Genomic DNA, 23,154 nt, shown 5'->3' on the forward strand with positions numbered 1-23,154 from the left:
TTAAGAATTTAGTCACATCTCTGTAATCTGGTTTCCCCCCAGATTTGACTGAGAGATACCAGTGCCTTAAAGTAATCCATTTATCTACTGTACCACCCTGCCTCTGTTTAGCTTTAGCAGTCATCACTTTCCACATGTGACATCCATCTACATGATATCAACGTAAACTGTTTGTATAACGAAGTGTTGTATGTTTTATTGTCCTGCCAGCAAAGAAAAGGATAAAATAGCACTTTGCCTGTTGCCTTCAACAAAGGTAGTATAATTGACACCATACATTTTGCAATACAGAAACGGAACCATACATTGGCCAGTTTTTAATTCCTAATACAGCAGGGCTTGCAAATTTTGCCACCATTATTTTTCTAAGAAATACTTTTAAAAAGTAGTATTTTTTTTTTTGGTTTTATAGGCATTTTAAAAAATCTGCTTCTTAAACCAAACTAGATTTTAAATACACACTATTAATTTCTACAGCTAAGATTTCTGTGGCTCTGGTTTGATAATGAGATAATTGCCTCGCAAAGGTCAAGAGAATGGCATAGTTAGCTTTCAGAGACGGAACAAAGCACTTGCTATGGTTCACTAAGCGTAGTTTCTGCATCACTCCACATGTCTTTGATTCATCTATTACTAATATTCCATGATACACTTACATTATGGATCCAACTATTTCAACAAACCTGTAATCAAGGAATGACCCTGAATAAAATACTCCACAGAAAGCAGATGGTACGCTCATCAAACGCCTTCAAGCCTAAAATAACCTTTCCTATATAAAAAGGATAGTCAATTAAAACTGAACTTCACATTCTGAGCTGGAGCTCAGAGTAAATAAAAATCAACAGGATACTATTGAGTTATTGGACCAAACTTCTAGGGTATTTCATTCATTTTTTCACCACCCCCACACCCCCTAAGAGCAACCAACACTTTTATTCATAGCTTATTCAAAGCCTGTAATGTTTTGTGTGAGTGTGAGCAGACTTGACAGTTTGGGCCTGATCCTGCAAAAGCCTGACATCACGGAATTAAAACTGTTTACAGCAGCAATGTGCTCCAGTGATGACACCATGTGAAGAAGGATCTCTCTTGCCTGTCAGAAGCCGATAGGTGCAGCAGCAGAGGAGCAGTCCTATACCCTACCTCACAAAACGCCCCAATGCCGCTGGTTGGGTCAGTGTTTCTCTGCCACAACAAGGCTTGGACTGGGTGCCAAGCTCAAAGCCAGCGTGCTAGAGTTAGGAAGAAGGGGAGATGATTCTCCCATCACAGGCATCACTGAACCTCTTGCAGCTCACTCCCATTATTATATGTTAAATGCATAATCAGAAATTCTCTCTCCAAGAGACCACAAGAGCTTCCTTGCAAAGATGTAAGGATCCACACAAAAAAAGGTGTCATCCACTGCTATGCAAACAGACTTTGCTCGCATTAGCCACAGCGCTCATCCATCTGGTGATATGGGTAATAAAACTTAATTCTCACAGCACAGGTATACTGCTAAAGAAATCACACTGGACTGGAGTTATCCTGGGTGTGCACACCACAGGCATTCTGCCACATACTCAGCAGCACATCCGCTGCCCTTGGGTTGATCTGACACACACAAAAAAAGGTGTGAAATCACCTGGCAGCTATCAGGAGTTGAATCTTGCAGCCCTCTCTCCCAGCTGTAAGGGGCTGCATACTCCTCTGGAGCTGCACAGTATTCTCTACACCATTTGAATTAAGAGGTCACCTCCAAGAAGTGCCTCTACACTTGTAAAATCAAGCTCCTGGCACTGGCAAAGCCCCCACTGAAAAAGCCCACATTCCAGGAAGGCCAGAAATACACCAGCTATAGCTGACATTTGTTCAGGGCCCTGTGAGCATAAACGCAGTTGATGAGCACTCTGCAACAGCAATGAGATGCACAGGGACTCTCTCCTATTTTGCATTTGTTAGCATACTGCACAAACAATGACTTTAAAAAAAACCAACACACTTTGTAAAGCTTCTGGAAAGACATAGGCTATAGGCAAATGGTTAAGGTAGATAAATTTCGAACCCAGACAAGAGATCCTTTCACTCGTACCGAGTAACTGTGCTATAAACTCTACCCGTGTAACGTTATCTTTGATTGTGATAAACTCAAGTTGCAACTCAGATCACTAGTGGCTAGAAGCCTTCAGTCTCACAGAGGAAAAAGCACATTTGGTACTTAACATTTCAAACATAAATAGCATTGGTTCACTTCAAAGGAATCACATCTTCCCCTTGAAAATCAGTGGACACTTAAAAAGAAGAAAAATGTCTTCACTTGTGAGAAAAAGAAAATAGCTGTAATGTGACTTACCAAACTCATCACATATACTTTCATTTTCTATTAGAGTAGGATGATCAAATGTGTCCCGACAGTAGAAGATTTGGGGGTTCTTGCTCGTTACTGCAATGCCTCCCAGGGCTAAAACAAACTGGTCTGTTAGTATCGAAGAAGGCTTATCCTGAACGCGCTTTAACATGGAACGGTATCGACAGTACTGTGGATAGCTGAGAATTAGCAGATTTGAATCTTCATCATCCTCACCTGGAAGAAGGAAAGAAAAAAAAATACTTAGTATGTCAGAAAAATACAAAACAAGAGCTGTTACTCAAGTATCTCAGAAAACCCATGGCCCACTGGTTCAGTCTTTTCTCAAGACCTATCTTTTATAGCACAGTGGTTTTCAAAAGAAAGGTTAAAAATAGAAATTTTTAAAAAGTTTATTGAAACAGCTTCTCTTCTGGCTTTCTGTTCAGTTCTCCCATGCTTACCCAAAAGGACTACCTGGATGAGTAAGAAAACAGCTCTCTGCAGAATTTGGCAATAGCGTGAATCAGTGCTCTCCATACTTTGCCAGCTTGGCTGCTTTGATAGAAATATTATCTGTCATTTTTATTCAGTTCCATCTACAGCCTTACTGAACTCATGTTTACACCAGCTAACATCTTTTAAAAATAATAATATACAAACCCCAGAGCATACAGCTATTAATTCTCCTTTGAAGTGTCTGATACTGGCAGCTACAGCCCCTGGGCCAGGGAGGTGGGCTGGCCTGACCTGGTCATTGATGATAAGCTATCCCAACAGGTGGAAATAACTTTCCTCACATTAATTGCAAATGCAGCAGGACTCAATAAAACACCTACAGAGCATAACGAGCAAATGAATTTTCAAACAGCTCATACTGTCAAAATGTGGGCTCAAAATATAAAGCAATCTAGAGCTCAGACTTTTCCATTCCCCCAGGTTTTAGCTGATATTAGGCATAAAGGCGGTAGATTTTGAAATATCGCAATCAAGTCTCATCATATGATAACCAGCAGGAAACTAACAGCAAAAAAAACCCCCACAACAACCAGAGATGCAAACATAAGAAATTATTCATTTGCAGGTATGCAGCCAGTACATAACAGCACTTCTTTTTATGCTCATTTATCTCCTCAGGTGGGGTAACTGAACATGGCTTTCCACGCATGCCAATGAACACAAAGCAAGAGTATTCACTTTACGTTTTCTGCGGTACTCTGATTACTGAATAACTCAGCTATTTCTTCTGTCAGAGACAAAAGGTCTACTACTTAATCCCATTACCAATACTGAAATCATCTTTCTTACCCTTGAAGTAAAAATCACTCCAGATATTGAAAGAAATGTCAAATCAGTTCTCCCCAACTAAATACGATGGCACAACTCATCTTGATTCGTGTGAGGCAATGGAAATGTTGACACATAAAAGGCTAAATTTTAAGAAGTCTCTGGAAGCAGATATATCACCTAGAATGTCATCACTGCAGATGAATGCAATGCTGCAAAAAAAATCAACATGGCATAGGGACTTGGGAAGTACTGTTTTTACAAGCACAGCTCCTGAAAGGCATCACTTTTAAAAACTCAGAACCTTCCTCACTACCCTGACATAGGTGGGGAGATCAAACAACTTGTGTAAAAAAGTAAGAGTAATACATTTTGGTAAACAGCACTGACATTAATTTTCTAGGAAAATAAAATTTATGGCCCTAAAAACTCTTTTGGTCAATAAGGATGTGGTCATGCTTTTCTTTGTTTTCAACAAGTAGCCCATAAGCCTACACAACAGCGCAACTGAGTCAATTGCTCCTAGGAATAAGGCACTCTCTTCTTTATTAGGAAACTCTAAAAATCAGATCAGGAAAACTGTTCTAGGAATTAACGAGCACATGATCCATCTTTTAGCTCCTCTGAGAGTTTCATATACGCCTGCCTGACAGTTATTACTACTTTATACCTTTGTGTAGATAGTGGTGAGCTGAATCTGTTGATCTGACAGCACTTTTCTTATGCCAGGATGTGGTCAGCTTTTTAAACAGGGTGTATAAAAATGTATGTCCCACGTGCTTTTGTAGTAAACCATTGGTTTCTAGACAAATGTGCTGTAAGTCCCTGTGTGGAATTACACAAACTTTCTACCCCTGACAACTGACAACTTAACTCAAACCCCTGGCATAAATTAAATATATTAATACAGGATTGCTTTATACATGCTTGTGCAACCCCAATGAGTACTTTACGATGCATTTGTTTCCCTTCCTTATTCACTCCAGGTTCAACAGATAAATCTAAGAATGAACAAAGGCTGAATAAACTGAAGATTTGTTTAGTGAAAGACAAACAGAGTGTTCCTGGAACAAAGACTTTTTTTTCTCAACCACGCCCACATGAGAAAAGAGAAACCAAAGCAGACCAATCCCTAGTACAACGCCAGCCCAAAGAAGAACTATTTTTTAATTTTAGCGAAATCCAACATGTGCCACTTAATGGTGGGCTTAGTGTGTATTGCTGATTATTTTTCATAGATATGATCAGAAAGAGTTTACTCTTAGGAGGAACAGAGATCAAATTGTGGACCACATCCGTTAAACTCCAGAAAGACAATATATTTTCTAAAAACATTTCAGATCTTAGAAAACCAAGATGCCGAATTTCTGAATCTCATTTTAGCTTCAGCAGAGAGAACATGGTAAAAGATAATACCTACAGTACGCCGCTTGTAAGGCTCAACTGAAATCACTCTAATCCCATGCTTATATCATAATTGTGTCTTTTAATAACCCCATCCAATGTCAGTTTTTCACTTATTTATATATTTCAGGGCTGAAAACAGAGAAACTGTAATTAGGAGGCAAGGTTCCACCCCTGCCTTCCAAGCGCCGCCTATATATGCATAGATGTAATCCAACAGTTCCCTTTGTGAGGGGTAAAGAGAGCTGGGATTTGGCACAGCCTGGCATTTATGTTGGATTACATGTTCTTCGAGTTGTCTTTGTAAGTAAGAGATGCATGAAATGCCAAACAATGAATCTATGCAAGAACTGACTTTTCAAATCAGCACAACCATTTTTAATATGTAACGCAAGACAATTAAAGCCCCAAAAGAAAAAAAATAAAGCCTGCTAAAGCATGAATTCCTAACAAATCCATCTAGAGCCAGAACTATTTAGAGAACGAGCACAGAAATACAAAACTGTAACTCTCTTTTTGTTTGCTTGTTTCGGAAACATCAGCCTATAATGTTATTGCTAACCGCCATAATCTACTCTCAACATCAGTAAGCTTTTTTTTTCTTTAAAAAGACCTTCACACCAGGATTTTATAGAGCTTGATGGAAAAACTATGCATGTTCCTTCCTGTACCTAATTACCTCAACTGCAAAAGCTGCCAAGTATTTTGCCCTTTAGTTCTTTTAATCGTATTAGTGCAAATGCATTTGGATGCCAACAGAAACAAACATTTAAAGATTTTTGCTTAAAAGATTCCAAATATGTACGAGGCTAGTGCTAGGAAAGCACAATCCACTTCTTCCCAGAAAACACAGAGTTATTTCTGTGGAAGAAATATGAATTTGTGCCTCTTGTAAGACTAAATGTCTAGTTTTGACCCAATTTTAAGTAAAATAATGTCAATATGAACTGCTCTCACAATGATTTATGCTACCTTCTGTTACTTTATTACATTAGACATTCCTTTCTCTAAGCTTTATACTTTTCGCCGTGCTCCTAGCAACCACATAAAGGCTGAGCACCAACTTTACATGCCTGGCACCCTTCCAGGCTCAACTGTTATTGATAATTATATTGAAGTTTCAATTTAATTGCTACTCTGTTGTGACACAGAATATTTTTTGTAATTAGGCATTTCCCATTTTCTGTCCATTCATTTTTTGTATTACTGAAAACAATTTTTTTCCCCAGAAAAAATAAGCAGAACAATGATAAGGGTACGTACATCTGTTACTATCATTACCAACATGGTAATGTGAAGGAAAGAAAAAAAATTAAAGGAAAAAAATTGTGAATATAATTTCTCGGAAGGTAATTTTCTTTTCAGTTTAAGTGCTCTTATTCTTCTTACAGTTACTCAATGATTTCCTGTTCTAATTACAAGACATTGTACAGAAAGTAATTTTTAAAAAGGAAATGTACTAGAGTAGGAGGCTAAATAGCGTCACTTGCTTGGTATGGTCTGAAATTCCAAACTTTTACATCTCTTTTATCAACTCTCTGCTCTACCTTTGTGCAATATATTCTACCACAAATCTACCATCTCTTCTGAGGCAGTTAACTCAAATGTATACATCAAAGAGAAGAACACACTTGCAGTTAAACTGCAGGCAAAAGAAAAAAAAAATTTTTTTTCCTCCTCACTGTAGCTGGTAAATTGGAGGCAAGCCAAGCCTAAGAATGGAAAATATTAAAAAGTTTAAAAAAAAAAAAAAAAAAAAAAAAGAAAGAAGAAAGCTTGATTAAAAAGCGAGAGAAGAGATATTCAGTTCTAAGTCTAAATGAATAAGCCACAAACTATTTCATAAAAACATACTGTGACGTAAATTACACATCAGTATTGCCCTGTTGTGGTTATTTTGAGAAATGGCTTGTACTGTAAGTCAGCTGGTAAAACCCCACCCTTAATGATTTTGTAATTCTCCATACAGCAATCAACTGGAGCAGTCATGAAATTGCCAAGAAGGAAAACAGACAGAGCTGTAGAGAGTTTGTAATAAAAAGATAATGTACTTTTAACATAACAGAAGTAGAAGATTGGTTTTATTAACTAAAAAAACTACTTAAAAGGTCCCAGGCTTGCCATTTGTTTTGATAAATGTTGACACAGATCTTCATAAGATAAGCAATGGAACTATCAGGGGAACCAGATAAAATGGGACAATGCTTTGGTGTGTGGGTAGCAAATTGAGCAAAGGAGTTATTTGGAATATAGAGCAAAAATGAAGGAAGTTGCAGGGTTCTGTCCGTCAGTCTCCTCCCTGCCCTCACCATCCTGCCTTCCTTCATTACTCTCAATTACTAAGGGGGTGTCCCAGACTATGCACATATTATAACCAGCTTATCATTGCTTGTATGCATGGCTTTGACCATATCAATATGCAGCAGATGCAGAGGTAATGGAGGACACATCTGGATGTCTGGAAGGACTGGGATTGGCAAGGGTTAGCTGTGCTGACTGAATGCAGCTGTGACTCCCAAGGTGGGATGTCTCTTGACAGCTGCAGAGCAGTGTTGAGGTGGAACTGCCCTCCCCCAAGACCCTCAGCAACCCACTGGAACACACATGATGGGACTCATTTCATACTATACTGCATTTTCAGTTTACAACAGTTGTGTGGATCCCTCTGCAGTTAGAGATATCTCCTTCCAACCTGCTGTTTTGTAAGATATGGATCAACTCACTCTCTGGAGGTACTACTCTCCCATCAATGACAACTAGCTTAGTTTAAAGGCTTAACTTGCAGATCAAATTAAGCGAGTGAAATTAATTCCACCTAAGTGACAATGCAGTCTGCCCTATGCCAAATCAATGGTCCAAATGAAAGCTAAAAAAAATTCCCTCCCAGTTGACACACTTGCCATCGAGATCAAAAAGGTTGATCTCACCAGTGGCAATGGATTTTGGCTCTTCCAGCTCTTAAGATAGAAAACAGTTCTCTTTCCTTTGTTCTACTCCTTTGGCAAGGACTTTCTGCAGTATGGACATGAGAACACAGGTGTAGACAAGACAAAGACGTGTGTAGCTGACCCTTCAAAACCAGTGAGTGCAGGTCAGACAGACTCTGCGCATCTCAAAACTGCCTCTTTTAATAACAACCCAAAGCGAGATACCACTGCTTTCCAGCAGGCAGAAACAAAGTTATTACATAATTACCTAAAATCCCAGAAGCTCTCAAAAAGTCTAAAAGCAATAGAAACAGCAGAACAATGGAAGAGTAACCAGGAGGAAGAAGAAATTGGGTCTTTATTACCCAAACACCTTTAAGAGGAATCATGTAATGAGAACACCTTCCCTTACCACTATCCAGTCATCTGCCAGACACCCCCAAATCATCGCCCCGATAACTGCAGCTGTCCAAGAAGCAATGACAGCTACATCTCTGGGTATGACAGAAAGCATGGCTCTCCCAACTCACGGCATAATTATGTCTGGCTCTTTGTTTGACCACTTCTCACACCAAATCCTCCATGCAGAACCAAGGCTAAGAACCCCAGCAGCAACCAACGTCCCTTTGCACCAGGCTGCTGCGATCAAGGAGCAACATTTGAGGAGTTCAGGTAGCAGCAGCAGCAGCACAAAATGACTTCTCCACACTCTAGCACACCAATCCACTCTCTCTCCAGTAATTAGGGAAGACTTATAAAACACAGCTCTTTCAATCCACCTTGCCTTTTCACTCCCATAGTCTTTGTTCACTCTAGTAACACCACTTGGTTTGCTTTGGCTGGCTAATTAATCACGAGACCTAAAAATATCAATCTAAGAATCATATTTTTGTCACAGTTAAATGCAAATACTGTAATAATTTAGCCCCATGAGATGGGGCAGGAAATCTGTGGGTTTGGGTTTAAATAAATTTGGATGAATTATTGACACAACAGGGATACCGCTTTGTTGGCAGGACCCATGCTACTCATCCTTGCTTTGAGAATCCCCCTCTATTTGAATGCTAATGCAATCAAGAACAAAGGCAACGTGTTGCAGGATACAGAACACAGTGATTACATTTATGTTTACCAGATAATGACGATGTTAACAAGTTGCCTGTAATTCTTACGTGGACGTTTGCCTGTCTGATTTTGCTTTTAAATTGATCAAAACACAAAAGCCGGACATTTGCCTGTCTGACTTTGCTTTTAAATTGATCAAAACACAAAAGCCATTTCTGCCAATATACAGAATAAAATGCTCAGCCTTTCTGCATGTATCAGATGTTTCTTCCCTTGTAAGGATGAGACAGAGCTAATTCTCAGAATTTCGTGCTACTTCCCCAGCCCTCTGTTTTCTGTCATAGTGCCAGCAAAGCATCAGCCGTTCAAAGAATTCCTAAGATTAGTTTAACATTTGAAAGAAAGAGAATACTCACAAATCTACTGGAGATTGAAACCACTGTTAAACCCAACAGCAATACAGCCATTTAAAAAAAAAAAAAGAAAAAAGCACCATCTAATACATACTTAAAGCACATGGTTGAAGTACATTTTACAGTTGGTGATTTGGATCCAAGTTGTTCTAGTCCTACCTAATGGGAACTAAACAGACTATGTTGATTGATGACTGACAGTATGTCCATATAATTGAATCCTCCATAATATTTCTTTCGTTAAATCACTTTGAATTTGAATCATAAATCCAATTTTTGAAGAAGACGAAAGAAATTTAATACTGAACAAGTTTCCAACCACGCATTCAACATTCTTTTTCAGACCCTAATCCAATATTCAGCTCCTCATAACTGCAGCTTCTACCCTGCACTCCCAGGATCCTCCTGCACCTTAGGAAGCAGGTTTATGAGGTGTTTCTAGACTCAAAAGAAGAGTGACTGACAATCGTCATTTCCAGCTTTTATATAACCCTTCCATCCACAGGCCTCAAACTGCTTTATGGAGATGAGTAAAAACTATTATCCCCATTACACAGAGAGACAAACTGAGACAGAGAGCTTAAAGGATTTATTCTACAGCATCAAGCAACTTAGAGAGCAAGGGAGAGAGCAGACTGGCCAGGCAGAAATCCTTGTTGGGGGTGTTTCTGGGTAAGTGAGACTTTCCCAAGTTTCCCTGAAAGGGAAGTGGCAATCTCTGGCCACCCCAGCCACCCTGCCTGCCTCCACCAGAGACAGGGGATGAACCAGGCAGGGGCTCTGTACTGAGGCTTCTCTCCTACCACAACTGTTTTCCCTGTCCTACACAATCCCAGTCACTCCTTCACTTTATTTGGCTGCTGCCCACCTGTGATTATCTTCCCCCTTCATGGAGGGTTTGCAAAGCAGTGGTTCACCCTCCTGCCAAATGGCAGGTGACTGCTGTGATGATAGCTGCAGGAGCACGAGAAAAGTAAGCTGATGTTGGGGACGCAGCCAAGTTCAGAGCTGGGCTGTGAAATCATCTTCCTACCTCTCAAAACTTCCTTCTCTCCTTACTCCTCAGGTCACAGGCATGGGCCAGCCCATGTCCAAACAGCCATGGATGGCTACAGTAAACCACTCTGATATAAAAGGTTTTTAAACTGCCCTATTAGCTTTCTAAAGCAGATGGAGACTGGGGGAAGGGGGAGATTGATTGTAGAAGGGAGCACATGCTGCCTGTCCTCTTGAATGTTCTGGGTCATGTGGACCATTCAGGTTGAATGTGCATCAGCTTTAAAACAAGTATTTATCCTGGTTGTCCTGGTTACTGATAAGCAGCTTCAATTCTGCTGATAACAAAAAGAAGAAAGAATTAAAAAGGGGAGGGGGGCTGAAAACATAATTTGGTAATATGACGAAGCCAAGAAGAGGAATTAAATCATACTAAACAAGCCAATTGTACTGTAAATGGCTCTGCCTCTGTATTTGCTTTTAAATCATCTAAGGCTCTAACATGGCAGCTGCTTCAGTTTTAACAAACAAACAGTAAAAATCCCTTTTAATAACGAAAGGAAATAATGATATACTTTGCTTTAGCTGAATTCAAACATAATTTAATTTTTCCTGAGGTGAGATTTGCACAGGGAACAATCAGATAATAAGTGTTATCATTCTCATAGACAAAACTGAACCAGCACTTTGCAATTCAAAGTGCTATTTAATGCACCATTTTCAGCAATCTCTGAACACCATCCAACATAGCACTGAACTACGCTTCAGTACTTACACATAAAGCCTGATCCTGCAAATACTTGGGCACGGGAGTTATGCTGCTGTTGCTGAAGTTACATGTTCCCTAAAGCGCCTTCATGAAGGGGGTCACATCCAGGAACTTTTCCTACAACACCTTCTCATATTCTTTATTACTATTACTACGGTTATGTGTCTTGGTCTCTTTTTCTTCTGAAGTGTAGCACTACGCAGAGAAAATACTGGAGAATAAAACCCGCTCCTTTTGCAGAGAAACATGCAACTAGAGCCACTGGCAAGAGAGGGGCACGTATTTTTACGGCAATGACAATTAACCACTGGAACAATGAGCTCAAAGACATAACAGGTTCCCCAATCCAGTGCCCAAGACTGAAGCTTTTTTCCCTGAAGATATTCTCTGGTCTGATGAGTTTTAAACTTCTGGTCTGTTACTTGTCCTCTGTGCTGAAGAGGTCCAGGACAAATTCACACTTGCTTGGGAAAATTTTAAGGCATGAAAAACAGGAAAAAATGGAAAGCCACTCAGAGTTAAAATGAGTTACTGGGTTTAATATCAGAGTAACTGGGTCTCCTGTCCTCTCATCTCTCTTTCACCTCTGCACACCATTCAAACACAAATGAGAGGCATACACAGCTTTGCTTATAAGGGACTGTTACACCACCTCTTCCACACAGCAGAATCAACTGCCTTCATTTTCCACTGCCCACAAAAGTATGAGTCAAAAGCCTTATCTTGGTGTTTCACACGAGGCCCTTTCACTATCATTCTGAAAATTCAGAGGAACTGCGCCCTCCCTGAAATAGCAATAGCAGAAGCTGCCGGCCCCAGAGCTGTGACATGAGGGGTGGAGGATGGAAATGGTCCAGTGATTTAAACAGTCGAGCTCCGCTTTTGACGTTTATGCCCTCTTTGAAACCCTTAATGAAGTAACAACCCCGTTAATTCTTGCAGGGTATTTAGTACACATAAAAACTGCATTATCTACTATTTACAATTTACTACACACAAGCAGTATCTGGCTCTGTATAAAAATAACAAGCTCACTGTAACCCTCCGCTCCCTAACCATACTGCTGATTTCTTTGACACATGGAGAAGTGAGAATAATTACATTTTACTGAGTGCGTCTCATTACACTGATTTAAGTAAGATTTCCAAAGCTGCAAAAATATGCTTTTCGATTTCATTTGTTTCTAGCAATTCACTCTGAAGACTGTTAGTAAAACCTTCAGAAATCATCATCAATATGGACAAAAATTGTACCCTTCTCATGTGGACATTTGACAGAGGGATAATAGGGTCTAGAAAGACCACAGTCAGACGTTGCTTTTCTATTTAATGTTTCCTTCTGTGCCAAACATAATATAACAGACAAGTGTTAGAGAGACATGCAGGGGGGAGCCTGAATAGAGAGCTTTAAAAGAGGTCCTTAATAGAGAAGCTGTATGCTTAGTCTTCAACAACATTCAATGGCAATTTATTTGCAGCCATTTTCTCATGTAACCTTTCACACGGGAGCAGGTAAGATACAGCACAAGACAATTTGTCAACTGCCAGATATGAACAAAAGAAAGCATTTTTAATAAGCTTCAGTGGCTCCTTGTATTTGTTTTGCAACATGTTAATAACTTTCTTGGAAGCCAATCAAAGACAAGAAGAGAAAAAAAGTCAAGCTGGGAAACAAAAACCACAGTTAAAGAATTTTACAGATAAACTTGTGTTATCATCTACTGTGTAATAATGCTTAAATCCAGGAGTGGCAAGGAATTAGAATTAGCACGAAGCCATTTAAAAAAAACAACCAAAATGCAATTACAGAAATGCTAGCACCGTATGTTTTTTTCCCAAGAGTTTGCTGTCCTTTATCTCATCCCAGCGTATTACATACCGGTTCCCCAATACAACCGTACTTTGGTTCTCCTCCTTCCTGGCAAAAAGGTGAAACTCAACCTGAGGACTGCCATGAGGAAAGGTCAGTTGGGAGCTGCCAAACTCCAGGCTACCAACCCAATTCCCCTGCACCATGCTCCCCCAGCTACTCAGGGAGTCTCATCTCCTAACTGAACTTCTCATGTGGCACCAAATAACCCCCAAATTGTTGCTCTGCAAAACCACCCAAATGTAGCTTCAATAGCTGTTACTAGGTATATGAGTAAGTCTGTGGTTGCTCATTTAATCCAATTCTGCATCACAGCAAAGCAAACTCAAGCTGAACAGAGTAGTAATAGGAAGAAGGTGTAGAGGAAAAGGTATGTAATGCACTCCCTTGTCTAGGATATGAGGACCAAAACCAGAGCGATATGCAGGACAAGACAAACAAACCAACTGTGCTGAAGTTCAGCAACGCCAGGGCCTTCCTGTGTGACCAAAGTCCTACGAGGTCTTTCTGTGGCGCAGTCTCATTTCTGAGGAAAAGGTATTAGTTGCAGGCATGTGAGAGCTTGCGGGTCAATTGTTCCTGATCCCTTCCCCTTCCTGCATGCAAAAGAAGAGGTGCAAAGAGCCTCCTCAAAATGGTATCTACTGATACCTGTGCCAAAAAGACTTCTGCAGGGCTAGGGTTCATTCATTGGATCAAACGCTCCAGTCCCATTTCTAAGGGAAGCATCTTCTGGTATTGACGAAAAGTCAAGAGTGCCTGAACAGGGAGGCTTCACAATCCCAGCAACATACACTGAAAAATCTGATGAAGTGTTAAGCGATTTCATTAACGTTATTAAAATGTAGAAAATTCCCCTGGAAAACTTCACACAGGCTTTCCCGTCTCCTTGCACATTACTCATGGCCTGAGAGACGCGTGAGGAGCAAATGGAGAGAAATAAAGCTTCTCTCCAGTCAATTTGGACCAAGTCCTAGTCTTGCTGGTAGAAAGACCAGGCTTGTGGGCTTCAGTGAGAACAGGGCTGGGTCCTTTGAACTAGGTTATTATGGCATCTGCAAGAGAGGTACAAAAGTATATGGCAAGAGAAGATGTGCCTGAGAACAAAAGGAGCTGCCAGTCAGATGATATCCCTCCTTGTTATGATGATGAAAAGACTCCCAGACTTCAGCAGACACACACCTGCAGAGTTTAGTATCCTATCTCAAAATTAGATTTTGCCTTCTAAGGACTTTGCAGAGGAGCCTGTCACCCAGTGAAGGGAAAGAATATAAGCATTTGCTCCTCAGGAAAGAGGAATGGCCTTTTGAATAAGAAAGGGCTCCCTGCCATGGGAACCTACCGGCCCAGCCCCATGCTCTTCTTGAGAACTAATACAGGATTCTTCTTCCTCTTCTGCAGGACCAGGAAATCATTCCTATAGAAAAGAAGTCGTGCTACCTGAATTATCTGAAAAGGCCTCAGGTGGAGGCAGGGTGAGAAAGGATTTCAGGACAAGTTATGCCTATGAGCCGAGGAGAACAAGCAAGTATCCTCCCACTCTCTTCTCTAGGCAAACTCTCTCTCCATGTTTGCAGTGAGAATGTCAGTCTTCAGTAAATCTGGCCAGGAAGGGCCCAGCAGTGCGCTGCCAATCTTCCAGAGAACACCAGGCAGCTCCTGTTCAGCTCCCGAAGGGCTTTGGTTCGGCACAGATCTGAGTGGAAGGCTTGGAAGTAGAAAACAGTCCTAAAGTACTATCTACTAGTCTGGAACGTGCTCTACTAATAGATAGCACTGTCTATTTCAAAGCACTTAATGGACGCTAATTAGTCCTCAGGGCATTCGTATGAGGCAGGTAGATAGATAAGTATTATTTCCCCTGCTTTACATATGAAATAACCTCATCAGAGATGTTCTGACTTGCTTTAGGCCACCAAATGAGTCACTGAGCTCAGCTCTCAGCAGGTCCTGGCTCCCAGACCTGTGCTCAGACCTCTCAGCCATACCTCTTTCACAAGTGCAAAATCTTCATTTCAAACGTGGAGGGAGAAAGGAAAAAAGATCAAGGAGGGGTGATAACACTGGGAAAAAATATGCTCTGGGAAAGGAGCTTCCAAAAGAATGACAAAACAGAGCCTTGTATCTACTGAATGCTACATACCAAATCTAGGACAAGGAGAGAGATGAAAAACACTCTTGATACAAAATTGTAAGACTTTTTGTTATATATTCTCTTCAAGCAGTCACAGATATTTACTGTGATTTGTAACCACCACTAATGTCTGTTAAATAGTTTCAGATTCCTATTTCTAGCATGGCCATAGTGTTAAAAGAATGTGCAAGGGCAGCAGGCAGCAGTCCTGGATGCACAGAATATATATGCTTAGTACATACATGTAAATTACATTCCTACACACACAAAAGTTACACTGAGTTGTTATTCCACACTAGAGACCTTTGTGACTTGAGATACCATGCTGCTCTGGTAGGCAGGAACACAAAAATGATGATTTTATATCTCTTTGCGAAAGAGCACCAAATGGTTTCAGCCACCACTTGCCAACAGCCAGAACACACAAGACACCAGACCAGCAGACATTAAATGGCACATGCTTCCTCAAACCAACAGCATGCTGTATCTCCCACTGCTTAACTCCCCTTGACCAGTGCAGAGTGAGTTGGGCAGATTATGCCCTAAACTTTTAAGACTCCCAACCTAATACACATTTTTCACATTCCTGAACATGCCTCCCAATGACACCTTCCCTTTCAGCCCACAGCCCCCCATCCCACCGACTCCTCATGCTCCGCATGACCACACTGCGACCCCATGCCTCTGGGCATCTCTCCTCCGGTGTGGCTGCTGGGGATCCCCAGCATCAGGTGGCTGCAGCCTGGTGCTCCCTCCCCAGGAACGCCTGCCTCTCAGAAACCTGGACTGACTACCCCTGGTCACAGCCTGCATCTAATCTCATCAGTGCAAAGGAGCGGGATTACCTTTCTTTCAGTCCTGCCAAAGGAATGGCTATGCTGGCCTGTGCCCAGCACTGTTTTCTCCGCATTAACAGCCCATTCACCAGCCAGGACAGAGGACCCTGAGGTGCAGGGTGCTGCACGGACTGCTCCTATTCCAGAGAGGTGGAGAGAGCACCAGCACACACCAGATCCATGTGGAGATGAGAAAATAACAGTAGTGACCATACAAATCTTACGTTTCTTATTCCAGACATCCTTGTCAGTGCATTTCTGACCCTCAACTACACAATTAAGTGAGCACAGTGTACCAGTCCCCCAGAACATTCACTAATTGCTTGTGCTAAAAACAAACTTAATTTTTTGCTTCTACGGAATTCAGAGACCAATCTTCAGCTACTACAGGCTATGCAAATAATTACTTACTTTTTCAGAGGGAAAAAAATTATTTATACAGTGCATTATCAATCTCAAATGGTGACGTTTAAGCATAAGTTGATGAACTATATGCAGCACAATACAGCTGCTTTGCATTTTGATTCCTTTACTTATAGACCACGGCAAATTAATAACTCAAAAATGTTGTTTCAGGCAAAGTAATGGACACACAATAAAACTATTCATTTCCTCAAAGGTCACTCTAGGAGAAGCATACATTGTTTAGAAGCCTACCAACAATGCTATTGTTCCAAAGAAAAAGTGAAAATACATAATGAGCAGTTAGTGCCTATATCTGCATTGGAGACCCTAGGCTAATTTAAAGTGCAATCTTAAGGCAATCAATCATACTCTAAAATTACTTCATTTTCCAAACTGTTTACACTTTTTAAGTTACAAATCCACTTTCTGCTATTTCAACTCACGATTTACAGCTACAGATTTAGCCTGCCTTGGCTTGCTGCCAAACTCTAGTCATGAGGGAGCTAATGATCTGAACAGATCAGTGTTTTATAATGGAGAAAAGCGCATGTAAATTTCCAGCATGTCTGCAAGTAATCAAGGCATGCTGACTATAAATGAGGCGGCCTCACATTTATTTTAGGAGAAATATCTTAAAGCCCCACTTTTTATCCGGGCCAACAACAAAAAAAAAATTTAAAAAATAATCCTTTTAAAAAGGTACTCCAAGATTATTCCAAATGATTCTAAATGGAACTGCTAGGCAAACAATATGTTAAAGAATAGTACAATAGCTAATTTCCTTTAGTGTTTCTATCTCAACCAGATCATATCCTTATCATGGCAAGCTGGAACATTAAACTCTTTAGTTCATGGAATCAAAACACAAGAGTGCTTCATATTACATTATAGAAAAATGCGCCATTCCCTACAAACAAGGTCAGATTTCTGGAATGCCAAAGGTCTACATTTAAACAGAGCTGGGAGGAGGGGAGGCGTCGCCCACTCCGCTCTCTAAAAAGCAGTGGGAAACTAGACCAGCAATTTAAATTTGTTTTAATAGCCAAAATGGTAGAACGAGAGCAAGAAGTCTCTTGAGAGATGATACTTAAATTAAGTATGATCTTTATTGTTTCATTACAGTGGCATAGCCAAATAATGACTTTGTGTTACTGTACAAATAATGCCGGATCCTCATTTTCTAGCGGAAATAATTACTCTATTCTGTCATTTTCTGCTTACCATCAACCTACAGCCCCCTCCCTGTGTAGGCAAATGGTTGTCATAGTTTTGGGGCTGGACCAAGGAAAGTTTGAGATTTTCTCCTATTTTTAAAGGCTATACCAAGGAGGCATACTCTGACCTAAAAGTGGCTTTAAGAATGGAGCTATAAATATTCTTCTGTTGTACTTCATGAAATTCAATCTATCATGATGGATATTTCTGTTATAACATTATTACATGCCTAAACTCAATTGTATAATTGGATAGGGCCAGAAACAATAAGCTGGCATTGCTTTGTTTCAGCATACTACAACTTTAAAATACCTGTAATCATAAATCAACATAATTATTTGAAGTTCTGTCATAAAGCAGAACAGGAAAAAGAAAATTTAAAATAAACTAGCTAGTAAAGAATCTCATTTTACTTTCTGGAGACTGAAAGTTTTTACCGGCTTTGAGTCTCACCACCACTACCAACTGGGAAAGTCTTTCTCCTTCCTAGATTGCCTTGAAAGGCACCTCCTCCAGAAAGATTTTGCTTCCTTACAGCTTTCCAACACAACTGGCAGGGCTGCACTGAGGAATCCCACAACTCCATAGTACAATGGATGCGTCTGCACTGCAGCCATTGAGACCAGGGTAATGGGAAGCCGGGGCTGGAAGAGACAAAGTGATCCGAGCTCCCTGCAGCCGGCCGAGCACCTGGTAGGCCGTGGGTTTAGGGGCCAGGTACTGGCCGTCACTGCTGGGGCAGTTGGTCATGCCAGAAGCCCTGGAGGGAGACAGCTGAAGTCCCTCACCCTGGAAGCAGGGTCAACTGAGCATTTTTTGCCCCAGCTCATGAAATACTTTGCTACTCATCCACGGAAAATAATTTACTAACTCCGCCCTGATCTCTCCACACTTCCTACCTCGCCACAGTCAGGAGGATCAAACCTAACCGACCCTTTCCTGCTCTTTTTCTATGCCCAGGACACACAAGTGAGAGCTGAGGGGCAGCTCTGACGGACAGTCCCTGGATTTGAACAGAATTTGCTGCCTGTTGGTTTATTTTTAATTACTGCTAAGCAACTGCCAGCGGGAGCTGGCCCTCGGGAGCCCATCGCCCAGGTGAGGCAGGGACCGGAGCAGAGGTGAGCGCACGTCCTCCAGTGCCTCCCCCCAGCATATGAAAGCACCACAGTGCTCTGGGATGGACTGCACCGTATTGCAGCAGTAAGAGGCAAAAGCACTGACAGCGGCTGAGACATTTCCTCCCTCCCCTCACCTACAGTTATGCAACAGTTCTCCAAACCTCATCTCCACCTACCTTCCAGCCATGCAGCGCTTCATGCTCACTGGAGGCACTGGGCTACAGCATGACTGAAGTTAATATTAAAACATGGATTCCTCCTACAGCTTCACTGAAAAAAAATGTTACATTCACAGGGATGGAGATCTCCAAGAACCCTCTTGTTCTGTTTTTCTTGCTGCTATTACAGGTTTTTTTAGTATTTTTTTCTCCCATCTTTCTCCTTTGATCTTTATAGGTCTCAAACAATGTATTTTATTACTTCTGATACTTATGTGAAGAATTTAAGTTTTTCATAAAGATACTCTTTTGGTCAAGTGCTGTATAAGTATCAGAGCTTAGCAATATATACAGTTGTGTGTATACACACACACACACACATATACTTGCAGTTTCACCATAGATGACTACAGGTATATATGTATAGAATAAATTATACAATTACTGTAACATGATTAAAAATGTTACTTTCTCAATTTCTCAACTTCTACACTCGCACACTGTGACATCTAAGTTCCAGAAGTAGCTGAAAATAGGTAAGACCTGAACTTCCTCGATCAAAGAATCTGAGGAAGAACCCCCCTTCTCTTTCAATGTATCATTAAGAAGCAATAAAGAGTGAACAAACAGATTTGGGAGGAAAAGGCAAGTCAACTCAAGCTCAGAAAAAAATTCTAAAAGAAAAAAATATGTATAAATAAAAAAAGGAGATATAAATAGGTGATGTGAACAATTCTTAAGAACAAAAAAGCATTTGATATCATCTGAGTTGGTGTCACAGGGTGGCTATTAACCAGCATAAACATTCATTTTCAGTCCCACTGAGTCACCCAGAAAAGCTGGCTCTCAAATAATGAGGCTGATGGAGCCTGACATCCAGTTCTACTTTTCCTTACTCCAACTTGGAACTGTTGCACAATTACGATACAGAACATCAGGATACGATAAACAGAACTGAAAAAGGGAAAGAAAACAATTTTTTCCCCTACAAGTCAGGTTCACTGCTTTTGCCTATTAAAGTAACCAAATATGTTTCTCTCTGAAATCAAAGCCAAAAGGCAGCATGCCAGGCACAGTTAAGAGATAAATCAATGTTCCTGAAAGGCGGGCTTTTTTTTTTTTTTTTTGGGGGGGGGGGGGGGGGCGGTGTCTGCCTGACAACAATCTTGCGGCGAGCAAACAGAACACCCACCGCACATCTTGTCAATCTACTCACATGAAATGGGGAAGGAAACATGAATACTTTCGAAGATCTAGACACCGTCTGGAAAAACTTCGTGTTCTAACCTCCCTGTCAAAGGTCATGGTTTTCATAACTACGAAGTCTGCAGCTATTGTAAAGCCCACTACGTATAACATGTAATTGCAGTTAATTTATCACTAAAGTCATTGTATACTAGCTGGGATTTTGTAAACAAGAATGAATCACAGGTTACATTTTTGTGTCCCTTTCAAACTGGAAGACCTAACAGTTTCCTGTTCCAACACAGAAAATAGTATTGCTTCTATAAACCTACTCGGGTCTCCTTGCCAGCAGTTTCCATTTAATTAAACTGACAGCAAAACAGGGCCCTTGCTAATGTGATCCAGACCAGTTTGCCTTCAATGTAAATTCTCAGGCATGAAATTACATCTGAAACAGACACAATAATCCCTCTATATCTTAGTCATAACTTTAATCTATACTAAAATAACATTTTCTTTGTCTATATTGAAGTCTGTTTTAGAATTCAGTGATCTTTTCTTCTTTTCCCAGTTGAAGTTGAGGGAATTATTCAACTTCCATTCACCTTACACTCAATTCAGAATTTTCTTCTTGCCTGTAATTTATACATTCATTGTTGGTTTCTAGGTCATGGGTAGCAAAATGATCTTGCATGTGAGAAACCAGATTCGGGACCTACTTCAAACTTTCACTTTCTGGAAACAAAATAGGCTGGTAGCACTATAAAACTAGTTCACAGCTGCTTAAAGAAATCTAACTTGCCTAAGCCAACAGCCTGATCTTTCACACAGATCCTAAGGGGTCAACTAGCTGTAAGGAAGAAAACTCATGAGATTTATAGGTACCTTCCATAAAGTGAAGGTGGGATTGTTTGTTTGTTTAATGACCCCTCACTATCCTCTAGTCATTCTCATCAGTACTCATCTGATGCACTAATTCCTACAATGCCCAGGAAGAAAGGAATATGCAAAAGAATAGTTACTTATTGCACAGTAACCACAATGTTCACGATGTGCAACTCAATCAACTGCAGGGTGCATTTATGCTAGATGCAAGTGAGATAGGAATTTCTAAGAGACACAAAGAATTTTGTTCCCAGCCCATGGGCTGTCTCCTCGTGCACCAGCACGAGGACAAGCCTGGGGAAGCTACAGCCCCCCTGCAATTGAAGCCTGCAATTTGAGGGCTTTGAAAAAACAGGGAGGGGTGGTATCCAGAGAGTAAAATCTAGAAAAGTCACAGTAGGAGAAGAGCAAATAACTTCTCTTTTCTAACTCAGGCCAGTGTGTGCCACAGCGAGGTCCTCGCTGTGACTGCCAAGGCATACTTTTCTATTTGATAGGATGAAGAAGCTTTTTCTCTGTCAGTCAGTGATTGAAAAGGCACTCTCCCAAACTGCCAACCTCGCAGCCAAGTCCAGGAACAATACTGGAGAAGCTGCTCTTTGCTGCTGTGGATTCCTGACACTGGAAGAACACATCACTCGACCTCTGCTGCAGCAGGTCTCCAAGCTCAATGGGAATTACACAACACTTAGCCAGCAGCATTAACAATACACCCGGACATCCTTTTTGAGACACTGTGGCAGAATGGCCTGAGCTTCAGAGTGCTATCACAGTGACTATCACCTCAACACTCTGATCTTGGAAAGGAAGACCAAGTCTGCTATGTACAATTGCATTTCTTCTGATGCCAGCCATGTAGCTGAACTGTTTCAGAAGGAAAGCTTGAAGCCATTCTGAAGACAGATTTTGGGTGAAGTTTTAGCACCACCACATCTTCACAAGAAGTTGTATAGATGAGTTCAGATATAGGTACCTGAAGCTCTTGTCTTCTGGGCAAAGTGAAAGATGAGGTGGCATAAGAGAAGGAGCTGCAAAGGAACCTGTAAAAAAAAGGGATGAAAAGACAGGCTGCTCCAAGAGCATGGCATCTTTGTAATCCTCACTAGACTCTGCCACCCTGCATTGCCGATATAAAAAACTGCTTCCATTTAGATGAGTAATTCTTGTTTCTTGTTTATGTTCTTGTGTTCAACACCTGCATTTTCTGACCATGAAGGGAGCTGCAATGGCTGTGAGGACATTACCCATAAGGCACCCATTATCCCCACAAGTTTGCAAGTGGGGGAGGCAATGGCAGGGATTTACTATAGCTCTGTTGTTGGTACCATGCCACCTCTACATCTTAGGTAGAGATGTATCAAAAAGGTTCCTGCACCAAGTGAACCTGAGGATTCACTCTGGCATAAATGTGTTCAGGCTGTCACACACAAGAGGGCTTCTTAGCTTTAGAGTCAGCAGTCAATGGCATGGAACTGGTGCCACTGCATCTGGTGAAAGGGAATGCACAGGACAAAGAAAGTTGTTGCTGTAACTACTTCTCCAAGGAGCCTTACGTCCTATTTTGGTTTGGTCAAGCTGGCTAGTGAACTGACTGGGAAATGGAGATAGCAGGAAATTCTTAGGAATAGTGGGGGCAAAGTTCTCAAGGAAACACAGACAAAACTTCAGTCCTACAAGCAATCCACACAGACATGCTCTGAAGGAAAAGGAGCAACAAAATGGAAACTGCAGTCTCATTTCTTCTATGAATGCCATCCCATTATCTCATGTCTCGATAACCTTCAGTGATGAAGAGGAAGTGCCTTGGCAGCCACATCAAGCTCAGAGCATTCCTTACATCACCTGTGACAGTACATTGTGGGACTGGGCACAAAGACTTCTGTTTCCGGAGAGATTGTGCTCCAGCTGGAGGTACTATGACTGTAAGAAGCACAAGTAACAAAACCACTGCAAAAACAAGAGACAACTGAACCACACTGTATTTTCTAAGTTTCTACGCACCCAACAAAACATTTGCATGCCCAACTAAAAATACCTGCTGCCCAAGAAATGTTACATGACTGTAATTAAGAAATTCGCCACAGAAAATTTCAAAAAAGAAATTTTCAGAGCCTGGACAATAAAATTTACAAGCTCTCTTGTCACAATCTTCG

The 23,154-nt window shown here is 41.0% G+C and overlaps 1 protein-coding gene across 3 annotated transcripts in view; it reads right to left on the reverse strand.

The window, feature by feature from the left end:
• Window positions 1–23,154, reverse strand: part of ARID5B (AT-rich interaction domain 5B) — a 123,931-nt gene that overhangs the window by 71,942 nt on the left and 28,835 nt on the right. For all 3 annotated transcript variants that reach the window (XM_056350744.1, XM_056350745.1, XM_056350743.1), the window contains one exon: window positions 2,339–2,569. In XM_056350744.1, the coding sequence (XP_056206719.1) occupies window positions 2,339–2,569 (231 nt within the window). The remainder of the gene's footprint in view (window positions 1–2,338; window positions 2,570–23,154) is intronic.

The sequence above is a fragment of the Falco biarmicus genome, chromosome 9 (assembly GCF_023638135.1).
Source record: "Falco biarmicus isolate bFalBia1 chromosome 9, bFalBia1.pri, whole genome shotgun sequence".
Classification (NCBI taxonomy): Eukaryota; Metazoa; Chordata; class Aves; order Falconiformes; family Falconidae; genus Falco; species Falco biarmicus.